The 15,204-nt window shown below is 44.4% G+C and overlaps 1 protein-coding gene across 1 annotated transcript in view; it reads left to right on the top strand.

Annotated features, from left to right (window-relative positions):
• The window catches only part of LEPR (leptin receptor), a 589,765-nt gene that overhangs the window by 430,023 nt on the left and 144,538 nt on the right, over positions 1–15,204 (top strand). Inside the window, exon 9 of the mRNA XM_078668979.1 lies at positions 9,184–9,332. Within this exon, the coding sequence (XP_078525105.1) occupies positions 9,184–9,332 (149 nt within the window). The remainder of the gene's footprint in view (positions 1–9,183; positions 9,333–15,204) is intronic.

Genomic DNA, 15,204 nt, shown 5'->3' with positions numbered 1-15,204 from the left:
TGTGAGTCTTGCCCCCAAGTGGAGCCACCCAGGGACATAGCTTGACCTTTGGTTGCCTGTGGTGGCCCCTGTTTTTTCTGCCCCACGGCTGCTTTATAAAAGTGCGGAGGGTTGGGTGCTGACGATTCCTGTGGCAGCCAACCCCATAACAGCCTCAAGTAAGAGTGGGGGAGTCGAGGGGAGGCTGCCGCCCCCAAAAACTTGTGGCACTGAAGTGGACTGCCCCTCCTATTCTGTGCCACTGTTGCAACCTCATACCTGGACCATGAAGTTTGCCTGAATGTGCTCTGCCAGCCTAGCTGTGGTCTTGTAACCAGAACCGACACATTGAGATGCATCTCCTCGCAGCTCCACATCAGAGTTGATGCTGCATGATGCATCTTTAACATTGGACCTCGCATGGCAGCACGCCGGTTCTCAGAACTGCTGCCGTACGATGCATCCCAAACGCGAAACTTCACATTGCAACCCTGCATTGATGACCACCTTGCATCGCAAGCCTCATAGGAATCATCGCTACACAACGCATCTCCGATGCCCAGTAGCGGCCCATCGAGGGAGTTTCTTGGGGCGGGGGAGGGCACGGTGGGGGGTAGTAAACACCGGAATATGGATGAACGGAGGTAAGTAAACGTTGAAATAAATAAAACAAATAAATCTTTAATTAATGGAAATATGAACATTTAATGAAAATTCTTTTTGTGAAGATTACATAAAAAGAAAAAACTATTATCCATTCATTATAGTGATGTATATAATTAATTATAATGAATTTAGTTATATTTAAAAAAATATTGTTACATACATATTTCAACTTCAAAAGATGGCATTAAAATGTATTGTAGTTAAATCATAAATACAGGTACATTTTAATATATTGTTTTATCTTAAATTTCATGTGCTTATATTTTTAACAATTTTAAAGAATCCCATTTAATTTAATTCTATTTCATTTAGGGTTTTATTTAAATTCCCTACATCCTTTATTTTCTATGGAAGGGAAGTATCAGTGATTGGCCATATGTGATGCTGGACTTACTACTTTTGTTTTTATAGTTCTTTTTTTGTAAATAAGCAAAAAGTAGTAAACTTACTTACTATAGTAAGAAACTCAAAATTGTAAGTTACCTTTAGGAATCAGGACCCAAATACTTAAGGAGTTTGTGTGAAGGGCAAAGTGTGACCATGTTATATAAGAATAGAATGCCTCTGCCATACATTTCAATGATATTGCCAGTTACATCTGAGTTTCATCACCTTGAAAGGAAGTCAACCCTTGGCTTCATTCCTACATATGGTTACAGGACTCCTCAATGACTTGTAATATCCGTCAAATATACAACAGGGAGTGTGTAATCCCATCTAAAATAACAAGATATTATTATTATTTTAATTATAAGGAAAATGTTTTGGCAAGTTGTGATAGTGTTGTATTTTAATGAACTGAGTCTATCAAAAACCTGATTCTTCAATTGTCTTTTTTCTCAAAATCATTTTTCCTTGAGACACATCTTTAGGCCAGGACAAAATATTTGTATGTAAGCATAGTCTCACATAAATCTATTATTACATTATCATTGTGTGTTCTGTATTTCGTTCAACTTTTAATTTTTATTAGGCCTTGTTTCGAGCACAATTTCCCACCCAAGAGACTTGTTTGAGTTGAAAATGTCTGGAGGGATATGTGAATCTGGATGCGTGCTGTTGTTGTATATGCTGTGCTTGTAACGTTAATTGTGTGATTTTAGAAACTGTATTGAAAATGCATTGAGCTGATTTCTTTAGTGACTTTAATATACACTTGCATACCTCAAAAATAATTTTCCTGTAGACGACTCCCCAATACATTGAACATCAAATGTTGTAACTATTTAACGCAATGGCAAAACGCAAGCAAATATTTAACCACCATTACCAGCCAATACATGGAGCAGTTATCTTGTGTGACTTTTTACAGTAGGGTATATGTCATTTGCAATTTTCATGGAGGATAGTGCCTAAACGAACTATATTTTTAATGTTCAGTAAAACCTAATGCAATTTCACCTATCCCTACATACCACTCTACCTTTACCCAAAGTTTGGGCAGGGTATATTTATTAATTGTCAGTTGTATGTGTGTGTTTCCAGAATTGGAATGTGCATGTTACTCATGAACTGGGGATTGTGTATGTTTCTTAGGACCAAAAAATGGTTACAACTATCATGCTAGTGGTATGTGAGCTGCGATTAGCATTAACACATTTTAAACAAGTATGACAAACAAAATAAACAAAAAGAGCGAAAAGTAAACTGTTGTAGACAGTAAAGTGTTCAGCCTTCTCCAAGTAGAAAACATGATATGAGTGATCTAACTAGCTTTAGAGAGCAAAGGGAAAGGCGAAGTAGGATGAGACGGGCAGGGCAATATAAATCCCTTTATACATAATGTTGGTTCTATTGAGAAAACAAACATTGCTGTTATACAGGTTAAATCCTATATGTACCTCAATTTTACATGTTAAACACAGGGGAAAACTAACTTGTAGTTTTTGCTTTTGAAATGTTCAATATAGCAAGATTGAATTGATTATTGTACACTTCTCAAAGCAGAGTGACACCATAGGTTAAGTGCATTACCAATGACATACAGTTTGAGTATCAGGGAACAAAGCCTCTTGTACCCATGTGACTCATCGCATATATTAATATTATGAGATTATCTAAGCTCTATTATCTGAAATTAAAATGTAACACTGTATTTAATGGTATGTGTGCTATGACTAGTTTCTGAAAACATTTGAAAATGCATTGAAGTATACTGGGCCAGGCCAGGACCGCCCACCCAACGACCGTCACAACCGGCAGCCTTCAAGACCTCGTGGAACCGGCTGGCGCGGGTCCCGCTTCGCTGGCCTGAGCTCTCTGGCATCTGAGCTCTCTGCCGCCCCAGGAGGGGTTTCCAGACAAGGGAACACGCTCGTTGCCAACTGCACGGGACTCCATTGCCCAAACCTGAGCGGAGGACCGCCCACCCAACGACCGTCACCACCAGCAGCCTTCAAGACCTCGCGGAACCCGCTGGCGCGCGTCCCGCTTCGCTGCCCTGAGCTCTCTGGCATCTGAGCTCTCTGCCGCCCCAGGAGGGGTTTCCAGACAAGGCAACACGCTCGTTGCCAACTGCACGGGACTCTATTGCCCAGGAGTCCGTGCGCTGCACACCTGAGCGGAGGACCACCCACCCAACGACCGTCACCACCGGCAGCCTTCAAGACTTCGCGGAACCCGCTGGCGCTGGTCCTGCTTCGCTGGCCTGAGCTCTCTGGCATCTGAGCTCTCTGCCGCCCCAGGAGGGGTTTCCAGACAAGGGAACACGCTCGTTGTCGACTGCACGGGACTCCATTGCCCAGGAGTCCGTGCGCTGCACACCTGAGCAGAGGACCGCCCACCCAACCACAGTCACCACCGGCAGCCTTAAGGACCTCGCGGAACCCGCTGGCGCGGGTCCCGCTTCGCTGCCCTGAGCTCTCTGGCATCTGAGCTCTCTAGTGCCCCAGGAGGGGTTTCCAGACAAGGGAACACGCTCGTTGCCAACTGCACGGGACTCCATTGCCCAGGAGTCCGTGCGCTGCACACCTGAGCGGAGGACCGCCCACCCAACGACCGTCACCACCGGCAGCCTTCAAGACCTCGCTGAACCCGCTGGCGCGGGTCCCGTTTCGCTGCCCTGAGCTCTCTGGCATCTGAGCTCTCTGCCGCCTCAGGAGGGGTTTCCAGACAAGGGTACACGCTTGTTGCCAACTGCACGGGACTCCATTGCCCAGGAGTCCGTGCGCTGCACACCTGGGCGGAAGACCGCCCACTCATCCACCTGCCACTATTTGAACTCCTCCGCCTCCCGCAGCGCGGGACCGCTCGTGGATCTGCGCCGGGCTAAGCCCGGGCAAAGGGTGGGCCGTCTGTGGCTGTCCGGGGACAACAGAGGATGGGACGGGCCTCTACTCTAACACCCCTATTGCCCCCCTTGTTCTACTATCTACAAAGAAGCCGTACGTGACGCCCCATCATCTATAAAGGTACAGCGTGTCGTACCATTGACTATCTGTTTGGGATTCATTCGCCTGTCGTGAAGTGGAAATGGGCAAGCGTAAATCCATGGAGGGAGGGAGGCTACAGAGGCTGCTAAACACCAAAAACAGGTTAAAAAGAAGAAAGCAAAGAGAGCGCCTAACCATGCGGGGTTGAACTGCATAATCAATAATATTGACACTATCATTGAGTACTGCCAAGACATTTTAACTGCTGACGTGGGGCATCCACAAACTGATAAGGTGGCAAGGGTGGTAGGGGATCCAAATTTTAACGCACAAGAGGCGGCTGGTCCAGCTATCGTAATCCCCGAAATGTTTAGAGCGAGTGTTAAGCAAAAGGCGGCTCCTCTTGATCAGTTTGGCCAAGACAACCGGCCAAAGGGGCGAAGGGGAGACTCGCTCCTAAGTGAAGGGAGTGAGGTGAGTGTGGTTAACCCACAGGTTGTACCCGTTATTTCCAACGATCCAATAGTATGTGCCAATAGGTTTGCAGTTTTGGCTGAAATCCAGCAGGAGCAAGAAGGAGAAACCATTAACAACGGAATGGAGGGTTCCCAGCCACAAGCTGTAAACTTTAGCGCTATTGGCGATCTGGCCAACTTGGTCTCCCTATTAAGAGATGAGATAGAGGGTATGAACAAATTAATTCTAAATCTAACTACCATTCCAAATGGCAATTTATGTGCCACTTGTCAACAACACTTGCCCTTCCCCAACATACTCACTGCATATCCAACCAACGCCCAGGGTACTAAACAAGTAGCTAGGAAAAATGGCATTACAAACACTAAGCTGCCTCGGCCTGCTCAGGTTGAAGGGGGTGCAATCATCACAAGCACTGCCCCTAATTCGACTTCGACTGCAAACACCTTGAAGTCCCCCGCGAGGGAATCCAAGGTGGCAAGCAGGTACAATGACAGCTCCCAGAGGACCCAGGGGGGACCCATAGGGAGGAGAGGCCCCCAGGGCAGCAACCACGGAATGGGCCAGGAATGCCACCTGGGGCTCTGCTCAATGATACTCTAACTTCCCTTAAAAGACCAATAAGTCATAGTATGGAACCATCTGAGCACCCTTTACATGCACCGGGTACTTTTGCAACGAACACTATATAAATGACTAATGTGCCCAAGTGCCAACAACGAACCAATGGAATGAGGGAGGGGGTAGATTCTTTGACGAATAAGGCCATCCATTGGTTAAGGCATGTTAGAGGGTGCCGGTCGATTATTAGAGAAGACATTGTTAGAGCTAGGAGAGTCAGCCACTCCGGGGCCACGCATGATGTAATTGAACTAACCCTGGTGTCTGATAATTTAGCAGAGAACCTATTCAAGATGGAGTATAGATCAAGCCGCCAAGCCAATTTGGGCATCCAGTTGAGGAAAATCCCCCCATTACCTTTCTCATTAGCAATAGCTATGTCTCCAAGAGAGAATGGGAATGGGCCACATAGATCCAGACTTAATTCCATCGATTGACTACCCCTTAGCGGGACAGGAGAGCTGTCAATTGTCCAACAGGGGCCCAAGGGTAGGAACCACCTAAAGAAATGTAGAAGGGTAGAGGGGGCTGAATATCCAGGCTCGGTAGGCTCTACCATCGCAGAAGTCGATGTGGCCAGCCTAGATGGGAGGAATGAATTTGGCGTAGCCAATAAGGAGCCAGCAGGAGATTGTGATCCGCGAAGCATATGTGGCCCAGGGGTCCAGCCGCTAGCCACCGCAGCATTGGGGGGTGATTCTAGCGGGGTTGGGGGTAGAATAGTCTTGTGGAATGTTGCGGGACTGGGCTCCAGAATGTACTCACCAGAATGGGCGTCATTTATAAATGGCTTTGACGTCTGTATCTTCCAAGAGACGTGGGCCTGTGAGCCTTTGTATCTCTTGGGTTTCCTTAATTTTTTTGTCCCGGCCGTTAAAGGCCCTAAGGGAAGACCGAAAGGGGGTCTAACCATTTGGGCTCGGCAGGCACTCTTTGACAAGATAGCAGAGCTCCCTACAGGCATTAATGACATTCAGCTCATTAGGCTTAGTATGTCTTCGGGGGAACCCCTAGACATTTATAACCTGTATAGAAGAGGTCCTGATGGGGGGAAATCCCAGGTCTTGGCTGCACTTGACCATCTGATCGGTGCCCAGCCAAGCGAGAACAACATATTAATTGCCGGGGACATGAACATGACCTTCGAGCCCCTTTCTGTAGAAGACTGGCAATGAGGAGAAGATACAGACACTGAATGGGGGATTCCTAAGCTGGATCTAAAACTTGTGAGTAGATGGTCAACAGAAGTAATTCAGATGAACGCCCTATGTAGCGAAAGGGGGCTTAGAGCTTTGAATGGTAGGACACCGAGTGATGGGCAAGGGGCAAACACCTTTGATAATGGCGGTTGGCAAAGCCGGATTGACTATGTTATCTGCAGCTTAACGATCTGGCATCTGATGAAAGACACGAGGGTGGTCAGTAGACAAGAGAGTGACCACAACCCCCTTTGTATTACTCACCTGTTGTGGGGGGGGCCTTGAGGGGCAAAATATCATAATAGAAGCGATAGCGGAGATCGTCCCAACGAACGATATGAGGTGGGTAAAGTGGCCCCAAATTGTGGCTAACCATGAGGCGCTACAAAGTATTAGCAAAGATCTGGATCTCACCACTTCTTCTATGGAAATAATTTTTAAGTCGGGATCGGGGAGCAGAACAGATATGGAAGAGATCACTAATCTGCACTGTGAATTTTTTAGCTCGATAAAGGGCCATTTCTACAGGGTAGTACGCTCGCAGCCGGGCAAGAAAAGTCAACCACATGTAGCGGGGTGGTACAACGCTACATGTAGGGCAGCTAGAACTTCTCTGGGGATGGCCATTAAGAGCAAAGACCCAACCGCCGTTAGGGAAGCAAAGCTGAAGTACAAGTCCAGTGTATCTATAGCCAAGAAGCAATGGGACGAGCAGCACTGGCAAGATCTCAAAGCTGCCAGTTCTGACAAAGACTCCAGATTTTTCTGGAACATTGTTAAGTGGGGAAAAGGAGGTCTCCCAGAACCACCCTCTAACCATGTCTCCCAGAGTAGCTGGTTGGACTACTTCGGGCCCCAATACAGGTGCCGTCCGGAGGACATGAACAGGGAGTCTGTGGCCACTGCTGCATTTCAAGCTCCTCCTTTCATCAACGCGGATGTAGCAGTGGCCTTGGACTCAGTTACACGGGGCAAGGGGACACACTGTTGCCTAGTGTAACCAGGCGCTATATAAAAGGTGTTTATTATTATTATTATTAAGGCTCCAGGTTCAGACGGGGTGCCTGCGGATGTTTTTCTCCATGAGAAATCATGCTGGGGCAAGTATATCCTGAACCTGGCTAATGCAGTAGTGTTAGGGGCACTGGTACCAAAGTCTTGGCTGGGGGAGGTAATAATCCCTGTATACAAAAAAGGGGACACAACTTCACCAGGGAACTACAGGCCCATCAGCCTTATAGACACAGTACAGAAGGTCGTAGGTAAAATGACCCTGGCAAAAATCATGACCTGGGAGGAAGAAAATAATGTTCTATCTTCTCATCAAGCAGGTTTTCGTAAACTGACCAGCACGACAGACCAGATCTTTCGGTTTACGGTGCTGCATTGGAAGACAGTGCAGTTGGCGAAGGGCAGTCTTTATGCTGCCTTTATAGATTTACGTGCAGCTTTCGACCTAGTCCCTCGCTCCCTGCTTTGGAAAGTCCTAGCTGAGATGGGTATGCCACTTGAAACTCTATCGTTAGTGATGAGACTGCATGAGTCAAACTCTGCAAAGATTCAGTGGGGGAGACATGGGCAAGTAACTGACGAGTTCCCGGTAGAACGGGGGGTACGCCAAGGCTGTGCCTTGGCCTCGATGTTTTTCTCCCTTTACATTAATGGAGTAGTGGAGCGTATGTTGTCTGCTTCTGTAGATGCTCCAACTTTGGATGGTGTGAAAACGCCAATCCTATTATTTGCAGACAACACGCTCATACTATCTAAAACCCCCAGCGGCCTCCAGCGTGCCTTGAATATCTTCGAGGGTTTTTGCACTGATCATGGGCTTGAAGTAAATGTAGCCAAAACCAAACTCATGACATTTAACCCCCATTCCAGCTTCAGAGGGAATTTCTTCATGGATGGCCAAAAGGTAGAAATGGTTTCGGACTTTGTTTATCTGGGTATCCACATAGCTAAGGGCGCAAAGTGGGGGAAACACACAGAAATGGCGGCTCTCAAATTCCGCCAAAACACTGGTGTTATAAGTGCCGAACACAAAAGGTCTTTGACCAAACCTATTGCACCGGCACTTCAAGTATATGAGGCCAAAGCCATTAGCTCAGCGCTTTATGGCGCAGAGCTCTGGGGTTACGGCAATCTAGCACCACTAACGCTCGAAGAGAACAAATTCCTTCAAAATCTTATCGGCCTCCCTAAAAGTACACCCATGAAGCCTCTGCGTTGTGAGTTAGGTAGGAAAGCCATTTCAGACATGGCTAGATTAAGACCCATTTTATATTGGCGGCGTATCTGGGTCACCCCCGAACTCGCTCTTTACGCAAGGGGCTTTCTGGATGTAATTAACTGCGACACGTTCCATAAGATAGGCTGGTTGGGGGACTTGAGTAGAATGCTAGGGAATCTAGGCATGAATGAGTTCTGGGAGAAACCAGAGGAGGCCCAGTTCCCGACAAAAGCAACCATAAAATCAAAGTATTGGGAAATGGTAGAACGCCGGAACTTGAATGATGCAGATCTTGGGTTGGGCATGGGCTATCAGAAGGAAATCTCTTGTATAATAGTAGGCTTGATGAAATGAACTTAGGCCATTGTCTGCTCTCCCAGCTAATGAGAACTCGGTCTTTTTCTTGTGCTTATACTGGCTAAATAACTGTATGAATTTTAGGTTTTACTGATGAATTTTAACATTACTGATGTCACGATGCTTTATCATTTTAAAAAATGTTCTTAAGGTTGTAAATATGTTTTAAAAACTTGTTACTGTGGATGTAATGGTTTTAAATGTTTTATGCTTTTATGAGTTTTTTACCTCGAATAAAGCAAATTTGACTGATTGACTGTATATATTATCTTTACATTTGCAGTAAAACCATCACCCCCTTCAAACATCAGTGCTGAAATTGCTGTGGAAGCTAGACTCTTGAATGTGAGCTGGAAAAGACCGAACCTTCCGGTGGATGACCTTCGGTTTCAGGTTCAATATTCAGCAGATGGGAAAGAAGGCACTTGGAAGGTAGAACATATTTATAATAAAAAGCAGCCTATTGAATTTACTAATGTTAGTTGCCTCAAAATGGCATCTGGTGTTTTTTCCTGTTGTCCCAATAACCACAACATTTTTAAATATTTATGATTTTAGAAGAATGTAATGACAATTATCTTAATGCAAATGAAACCTTTTTGTGGTTTCATATCAGTAGTTCAAACAACATTTATGTGGTTGATAATGTACTGATGATGGTATTTACAGAGATATATACTTGGGATGAGATTGTGTAGGCAACTTCTGGAATTCTTAGACAATTATTGGGTTTAAAACTAATTGAACATTCGTTGTGGGCAAGTGAATCAATGTAGGCTGAAATGTCTACTCATTGGCTGGCAATCAAATTCAAATAATGTGTATGTTCTTCAGGTGTCATCAAATTCCATTCACCGAATCCCAAGTAACTGAGATTTGCAATGCTATATTAAGAACACAAACTTCATATCCTGTGTATAACACTGTGTAAAGCTCAATTTAAGGATCAAGTTGGTGGTGGTGTAGGTTGTGCTTTCCCTACTCTCCAATCCCTGGATTAAACTTCAGTTCATGGACTGCACTGGCAGAGCAGAATCTACGGTGTACTGACTCCTACAATATCAACAATTACTGATGGTCCCCCATGTCCAGTAAATTGCAGCTGAAGCACGACAAATCCACAGGGAAGGTTACCTCACCCGTGCCATGGGACAAGAGTTCTTTGGTTGAGTGAAACATTGGTTTATAATAGTGGGGCCAATACAGAGGCAGGAGGTCACTGGTATCACTGATCCATGTGTACTGAAGAACAAGTGAGGCAAATTTCCCAACAGAGGGGCAGCCAAAGCCTCCAAAGTTGACATCACAACATGGAAACAGTGATGGGGTAAACAACTATTCAGTTGAAGACATGTTGATGAAATTTACAACACTAAAATAGGGCAAGCCACGGATACAGACACACACGTGCTACTGAAGAAACCCCCACACTCACCTGAGGGAAGATTTGATAATGCCCTTGGCATCAGAAACTATATGGATTCCATTTTCAGGTGACTACAAAAAGGGAATAAGGATGACAGAGAGGAAGAACAATGGTTCCACAAACAAGGGTTCATTGTGATCCTGGAGCTAGAAATTGTGCTCTAGGGAAAACTGGATGAACTTGAGATCTGTTTATTAGGAAACAACATTAGATTGTATCATCCAAGAGGTGCCAAAAGTGGCAGAAGACCATGACACTCAGGAATATCTGCAGAAGCTGTGTAAAAGCAGAGTTGGCCCAACAAAACCTGCCCTGTAGAGCTGAACAGAGCACGCAGAAGTAGCTACGCTGTGGGCAAATAAGGGGCAGCTTACATCCTCACTAGAGCACAGTTCTATGTAGTTAAGGACAATATATTGGCAGCCGCAAGAGAGGTCTACAGGGGGGCTAACAGTATACTCTATAAATAGTTTAACTGTCTATGCGGGAGAAGAGTGAATTAGACATCTCCAAGTTGGTTAGTTAAGGAATAGAACCAATGGGCTAACCCTATAAGTTGCAACAGTATTTAAGTTCTGAGTTGGGGTTTATGTCAAGGTGAGGGATACATCATCTGGCTTGGATATGTAAGGCTCATCATGGATGCCACACTTGAGATGAACAATATCACCATATGACTCATGGTACCAAACAATAGAGAGATTAGAGCAATGTTTCCTCATTAAAAACAACCATGAAAATTGCTAGCTTTAACACGAATAGCTTAAACACCCCCTACAAGGGGCTGGCCAGCTTGCCCATGCTGAAGGCATCACAGAGGGATATATGTCTCATATAGCCCATACCCCCCGTACCACACCTTCTGAAACATGGCTGCTTCTACATGAGATCCTAATGGTTCCAGAGAAAGTGCTTCTCCTCAGAGCTGACCGAAAACAGGGGGAATAGCAATTTATATCTCACAAAATTGTAAGTGGGAGGTCATGCAAGTGACTTCAGACAACAAAGGCAAATGGTTGATGTTTGAACTTAAGGTCAACTCATACTCAATGGTAGTTCTAAACCTTTATGATTTAAAGAGATCATCCTGACAGAAATAATAGCAACAAACTAGGGAGAGCAGAGGTGGTCATAGGGGGACATTGATCCAGCTGAAAGGCCAGGGATAAAAGATTCCACAAACAAATATTTATTGGGGCCCATATACATTTACCCAAATGTTCTTCCACACTCCCTGACAGAACCATGGGGGTCAAGTTTTATAATTCACTTACATTTTGATTAGTTAGGTTTCTGTAATAACAAACAATGTAGAACAATATTTAATACCTAACTAATCTTTCACAGATCAACACTCTTTCCTCTGGTCGATGGACCATTAGTTGAGTTAGTTGATGGTGATATAATCAGATATCCAACTAATTCAGTAATCTCAGTCAAATATCCACAGACTCTGGGTAAGATTCATACATTTTATCTAAGATTTCTGTCGTACATTGAATACTCAATAATACAAATGCAGTGCAAACTCCATCATTCTTCATTTGGGAGAAAAAAATCAATTAGCAAATACAACAAATGACACAACTTCATTCAACAAATCATTGCATAGGAGTGGATAGATGTAGAGACAGAAGGCACAAAGCAAAATACCTTTGCAAGAGAATATCCACATTTTGAGATAGAATAATATTTACCTATTAGAAATATTGAACACCAACCCTCTGGCCAAAGGACTGGTGGAGGTCTCCTGAGTTAGAACTAGGAGACAAAGACTATAGGACAAGATCAGGACAGGACAAATACTTACTAGACTTCTCTACAAAACCTGACGCACCAGGGCCCTTCCCTCTCTTACACTCTCCCCCTTCTCGATGTTCTCCCGGAATCTTCTAATCAGGCTGTCATTCGGATCTGAATCTTCCCAATCTGCTCTCTTCTTCTTTCTCTCTTGTTCTCTCCAGCAGCTCAATCTGGCTTGACCCTCAATTTTCTACTCTAATATTCTAAGTCACTCAGAATATGATTGCACAGGGCTAGGGGAGATCTCATCACACTATGCTGACATATTCATTTGTATTAAGCTACTATTGTCTCACAAACCCTTTCCCTTTGGCTCATTCACAATTTCCTTTCCTATACATATATTGCTGCCATTTTAATAATTATTTTACTACAGGCTCCATAGACAAGGGATACACGTCTTCTCTTTCCCACGTCTTCTGTCCTTGGTGTCTGGCAGACGTTCAGTTTTCCGGTCATAGGGTCACATTACGAATCCACTGAGCATGTGCGACTCATTGTCATCCTGCACCATTTTCTCCTTTTATCATAGGCGTAACACGCCCAAATGCACACTATTAATAAAAGAATCATAAACAGATGTTATTTTCTTAACCCTTTCCATGCTCATGACGAGCTCAGCTCGTCATGAGGCACACTGGAGCTGTGCTTATGACGAGCTGACCTTGTCATGAACAATGGTAAATCTGGGCATGCAGCACAGGAGGGGAAAACCTCTAGCAGCCAAGGTGTTAAACAGATAATTCTCACTGTTCACCACCCACTTCTACTCTATCCCATGTTATTATTATTTTTCTGAGCAAAAGCATTAACAAAAGTAGCTTTCTTTTAAGTTCAAGCAAGCAGATGCCGGGCATGCGGTGCCTCAAGACCACATGTTAGTCCTTCTTGTGCATGTGTGTAATCTCTACGTAATTCTGGTTCGCACATGCGCAAATCCTTTTTTTTTCTTCAAGTTAAAGCGGTTTTAGTCACATTGCATTTTATTCCACATTAATTAAGCATGCGTAAAGCTTTCTCCCCATGTATCGGTGTTTGCTGTATATTGGTTTTGTCTCATCTACAGTTTTAAGAGTTAGTAAACGTTATTGAAGGATTGCTCCGAGCAAGTCTTGTTTTCTTGAATCCTTGCTCCATTAAGGACACCTCAATTGGGCGATGAATAGTGCCAGATATAGGTCCCTTCTGAAGGCAGACTGCTGGGGCACCATTACAACAGCAAAAACAAATTGGCTAGCTTAAGTGGAACCCACAGATGTATTGCGGGGGCTATACTCAACATTGGTCTTCCCTTTTTACTGAAAATACTCTATGTTAGGTCACTTCCTGGTCGTCCCCTCTATTCAACAGAAGGTAATGTCTACTGAAATAGGATGCATAGTCTTATTGGACCAAGCCCCCATCTCAAGGGAGATAGGGTTTTCACTGACAAATTGGGAAAGGGACCAATGGAGGTTTATAAATGGTATGCTCAGAAACACCCTGGTAGATACCAGAAGCCTGCATATGGCAGTCAGAAAACCCCTGGCAGATACCTAAAAACTGAATCTGGAAAAGAATGCTAATGAGGAAGTGAAAATGTGAAAATGGTATCCCACAGGACCCCCTCAGAGCAGTTGCTTGGGGGCACCAGATTGCTGTTTCTGTGGCACTAAACATAAACAGGAGTAAAAAATGCTTGCACTTAGAGACACAATTGAAGAGTTGGATGAAATACCTTAGAGGATGGGTGCCTCAAAGGGTTATGGAAAACTCAAATATTTTGAAAACAAGCATAATGCTCCAAGCTAAGCCAAATTTCAATAGTGGTGGCAGTAGAGTGGGCAAGATGCTGGCTTATAAGCCCTGAGCCGGGATTTTGTGGGATAGGTTTAAGTGGCTAAGATGTGCTAATTGCTCTATGGAAAATGCAAAACATTGTTACATAAAACTGAAGTCCTGACTGCTCTCTCATTGACAGCTTCTTGATGGAATGAAGGACCAGGCCCTCACAAGTGAAAAGGCCAGTAGGTACAAGACAATATTCTAGAAAACATTCTGTGGCACAATTAGTCCGGTGCTGACTAAGGGCCTGATTGAGAGTTTGTTAAACGGGTTACTCTATCCGCCGAACTCCTAAATCAGGCTCTAAATTCTTTAGCACATTCTGAGAGCATGGCCTTACAGCCTGTTCCATGTTGGGAGTCGTAGTGATCTCAATCCCAAATTTGGGAAAACCCCACTTCAATGCAGCACTTACTGCCCCATCTCATTACTGAATATTGATGCAAAGATCTTTATAGGGATCCTGGTAACCAGATTAAGCACATTCATTCCAGGCCTAGTTGACCCGGGCCAACCAGGATTACTAGCTGGACTAAACTTTTGCAACAACACTAAGAAGATCATGCACATCATCCATAACATTCACAGAAACCAAAAGTTAATGATCTTGCTCTGTTTAAATGAGTAGAAAACCTTTGACAGAGTTAACTGGCTATTCCTGAGTTATAGACTAGAGAAATTTGGTTTTGGGGCTCAAATTTGGACTCTCTGTGGCTATAGGTTCCCACAAGCACCCAGTAAGGTTGCTAGAGGTCTCGCTCCAGCACTGCAGGTCGGGCACAGCACAAGGCATGAGAGGCCATTATCTCTCTTCTTTATGCCTCACAATACCGATACTAGCTGAAAGAATGCACTATTACAATGAAATCCAAGGGCTCCAAATAGACAGGAGCATCTTCAAGATAGTAATGTACGCGGGTGATGGCCTGTTGAAAATAAATGTGGTTTTTATCTGTAGTCTATAAGACTGAAAACAGGTTCCACATCTGGTTCACTTGCCCCTATCCTAAATTCAAAAGTCTACTGCACATCCAAGTACTTATATTGATAAGCGTGGCTCAAATCCACCTGAGCGACTTACCTCACTCATCTATCATTCTCATATAATAAGCCAGCCAGGCAGTGGAGAAGAATAAACAAGTAATTTTATTAGGCCACAAACTCCCATATGAGAGGGCCCTGTCTGACCTCACTCTCTAAGAGTGTGGTGAGAGGACTGACTCACATCATCACAGTAACACATTATAATAC

The sequence above is a fragment of the Lissotriton helveticus genome, chromosome 1_2 (genome assembly GCF_964261635.1).
Source record: "Lissotriton helveticus chromosome 1_2, aLisHel1.1, whole genome shotgun sequence".
NCBI classification, from domain to species: domain Eukaryota; kingdom Metazoa; phylum Chordata; class Amphibia; order Caudata; family Salamandridae; genus Lissotriton; species Lissotriton helveticus.
This window is presented reverse-complemented; position numbering and strand designations above follow the sequence as displayed.